Here is a 3,071-nt window from a genome sequence, read left to right as displayed (position 1 = left end):
GAGAAAGTGACTTTTCAGAGGCTAAAACTCTGGAAAAAAGGCGAGTTTGGGAAAATAAACCTCAAATACTATGTTTTTAGAGTTGTTAGAACAAATGGAGATGGGTGAAAAATAGCATGACATGAGACCTTTAACATTAATCCTCTAAGGTAGTTGTTTTGTGTGTGTGTGTGTGTGTGCACCAAACAACAACATTAGGTGCTAACCTGGCCACCAGACTAAAAAAGTTTAAGGCACCCCCGAAAGTCAAAAATTATCAAGCATTATTTTCAGTGTTTGGAATAACGACGTTTAAAATAACGGCGTTACGTAACGGCGTTTGTTTTTCAGTAGCGGGGTAATCTAACGAATTACTTTCTACACCGTTACAACGCCGTTGTCGTTACTGAACGTTAAATGCAGTGCGTTACGTGTATTGATTGAATAAACTTTTATCCGAAAGCATCCCCGGCTCCATACGCAGCTGTAGTGAGGAGGTGGGTTAAAAACAAGGTGAGCGATAATGATTGGCTGAGGCGACGAGCCAGCACACGTGACACACACACACACACACACTTTATGTGACTTCAACACAGACACCGCAACCTCACCGTGTTCAGAACCAGTTCATCATTTGAATATAGGTTTATTGCTTATCATTTTCACTGACAAAACAATCCAAAATGTTCTATTAAATTCAAAATCAGAACAAATTTTGGACCTACCAGGTGAAATTGGGGTGTTCACAGTTCATGACTCTATCACGTGGGTGGACCCCTCTCTTTTATCACTTGGCAATATCTACATGTTCCAGCAGGAGGCAGCAGAGAGCTCTTCAGTCACTGCTGTTCAATAAAATTGACCCTCAGGAGTTGCCGTAGCCGTGTTTTCCTGTACTCTGGTTAGAAGTGTGTGTGTGTTTATTGTAAATCGCAGTGTTGTTGGTTTCAGTTCCTTTATGCACCACATTCACTCTACAGGTCTGTCAGGCCTGTGTAAAGTCACAGACTGTCTGTACCTCAGCAACAGCAGCGCTGCTAATGACGTCCACCAGCTGAACGGACATCACATCACCTGCATCATCACCGTCACTGAGACCCGGCACAGCTCTGCTCCTCCAGGGATGGACTGCATCCACATCCCGGTGTGTGACTCCCCTGAGGCCGCTCTGTGTGAACACTTCGAGGAGGTCTCAGATCGAATAGAGGAAACCAGGCGGAGCGGAGGCCGTGTTCTGGTGCACTGTAATGCTGGAGTTAGCCGCTCGGCGGCGCTGTGCTTAGCTTATCTGATGAAACACTGTGGGATGACGCTGCTGGAGGCCCACACTCTGCTGAGGAGCTGTAGGCCCATAGTCAGACCTAACTACGGCTTCTGGAAGCAGTTGATCCGGTTTGAAATGGATCTCAGAGGGATGAACTCTGTCCAAATGGTGTCCTCTTCCATGGGAGAGATACCAGACATTTATCAGACCCAGGCCAGAAACATGACCCCCCTGTGAGGAGGACATCTACTATCTGCTGGACTCATCTTTGTCATTACTGTGCCCCACTCGGACATTCCATTTTTGTTAATTATTTATTTTCTAATAAATATGTGACCGTTGGAGTCATTAAATTCCCTAGCAGGGCTGAATGGGTTTTATCACAGTTATGGAATGTGTCAAAGTTCATTGTCTTTCTTCTCAAGTCATCTGGAAGACATTTATTATCACGATAAATGGGAATCAATGTGATCTTTATTGTGGCTTAATTTGTCCAACAAGTTTGTTTAGTCTTTTATTAAGGCAATTTTTTTTTTTTTTTTTAGATTAGATTAGATTTTGCAGGTGTGATACTTTTAGATGTCTCCCTGCTCCAACACACCTGAATCAACTGAATGGCTCGGTATCTGCTTCTGCAGAGCTTGATGACAACACATTGGTTTCAACCAGGTGTGTTGGAGCGGGGAGAGAATCTGGCCCTCGAGGACTGGATTAGAGAAACTTTATTAATAATCCCCAGTGGGTAAACGTATTTGCCACCAAGTAGCATGGTTTACACACACTTGACATTAAAAGTACGTTAAAATAAAACATTTAAATTAAATAGGTCAAATACAATAAAAATGTCATTGACATGATTTAGAGCTACCGCAGATGTTCATTAAAATAATGGATTGCTGCCAGAATAAAAGACTTCTTAGTCGCTCAGTGGAACATTAAGGCATCACCAGACGATCACTGAAATAACTTATTAAAAGTGCTGTTCAGAGGATGGGCTTCAAAGTTTAGCACAGTTTTCAGTTTTGTTCCGATCCTCTTTTCATATCATGTGACCTTGAGTGAGTCTGGGAATCAGTTTGTTGATCCTGTTTTTGTCGTTTACATTGTTACATTTTTCAGGTAATTAGATCTACTGAAATGTTTCAACTGCCAACTGTCAGTCTTCCTCGGAGGCATCTAGTGATAGCTTTGATGTGTCCCTACAAGTTTTTTTTTTTTTTTTAAAGAAAGCATCTACTGATCGCTTTCATGTGTCCTTTTGAAATTTTTCGGGGCGTCCAACACCCCCTGTCGCCCGATGGTCTCTGGAGAAGAGAGACCCAGGTGTGGGAGAGTACAAATGTCTCCTCATCCCTGTTGATTTAAAGCTCTGCTTCCTGATCTCAATGGCTTCTTTGATCCACAGAGGCATGTAGTGTTTGCTATAGATCAATAGCAGTCAGGAGATCTAATTTCCTGGAAAATATCTAATTAAACCTTACATATTATGTTATATTGGGTTATATGCAGAGGTGTAAAGAGTACTGATATGTCCTACTCAAGTAGAAGTACTGTTACTTTATTGAAATTGTACTCAAGTACAAGTAAGTCATACATAAAATACTCAAGTACAAGTCAAAAGTAGCTCAATAAAATAGTATTCAAAGTATTCATTACTTTCACCTCCACTTGCATACAGTAAATATCTGTATAAATTTAAAATGGAATAGATTAAATCTTGCAATTGGAACTTAATTTATTTTCCAGAAAGCCAACTGTATAAAATAAAAGGTTTGTCTAAATGTAAAAAAAAAAAAATAATACCAATGAAGTTAACCAATAAATAAAA

General features: G+C 40.6%; 1 protein-coding gene across 1 annotated transcript; it reads left to right on the top strand.

Moving 5' to 3' along the window:
* The first annotated feature begins 787 nt into the window (after nucleotides 1-787).
* LOC114470140 (dual specificity protein phosphatase 18-like) lies at nucleotides 788-1,603 on the top strand. The gene has a single exon (XM_028458150.1). It carries the CDS (start codon nucleotides 938-940, stop codon nucleotides 1,478-1,480), a length of 543 nt encoding a protein of 180 aa, XP_028313951.1. The 5' UTR covers nucleotides 788-937; the 3' UTR covers nucleotides 1,481-1,603.
* Nucleotides 1,604-3,071: the final 1,468 nt, after the last annotated feature.

The sequence above is a fragment of the Gouania willdenowi genome, chromosome 9 (genome assembly GCF_900634775.1).
Source record: "Gouania willdenowi chromosome 9, fGouWil2.1, whole genome shotgun sequence".
Classification (NCBI taxonomy): Eukaryota; Metazoa; Chordata; class Actinopteri; order Blenniiformes; family Gobiesocidae; genus Gouania; species Gouania willdenowi.
This window is presented reverse-complemented; position numbering and strand designations above follow the sequence as displayed.

Coding starts and splice junctions, on each gene's coding strand:
- LOC114470140 (XM_028458150.1), top strand. CDS start 938: ATGCACCACATTCACTCTACAGGTCTGTCAGGCCTGTGTAAAGTCACA.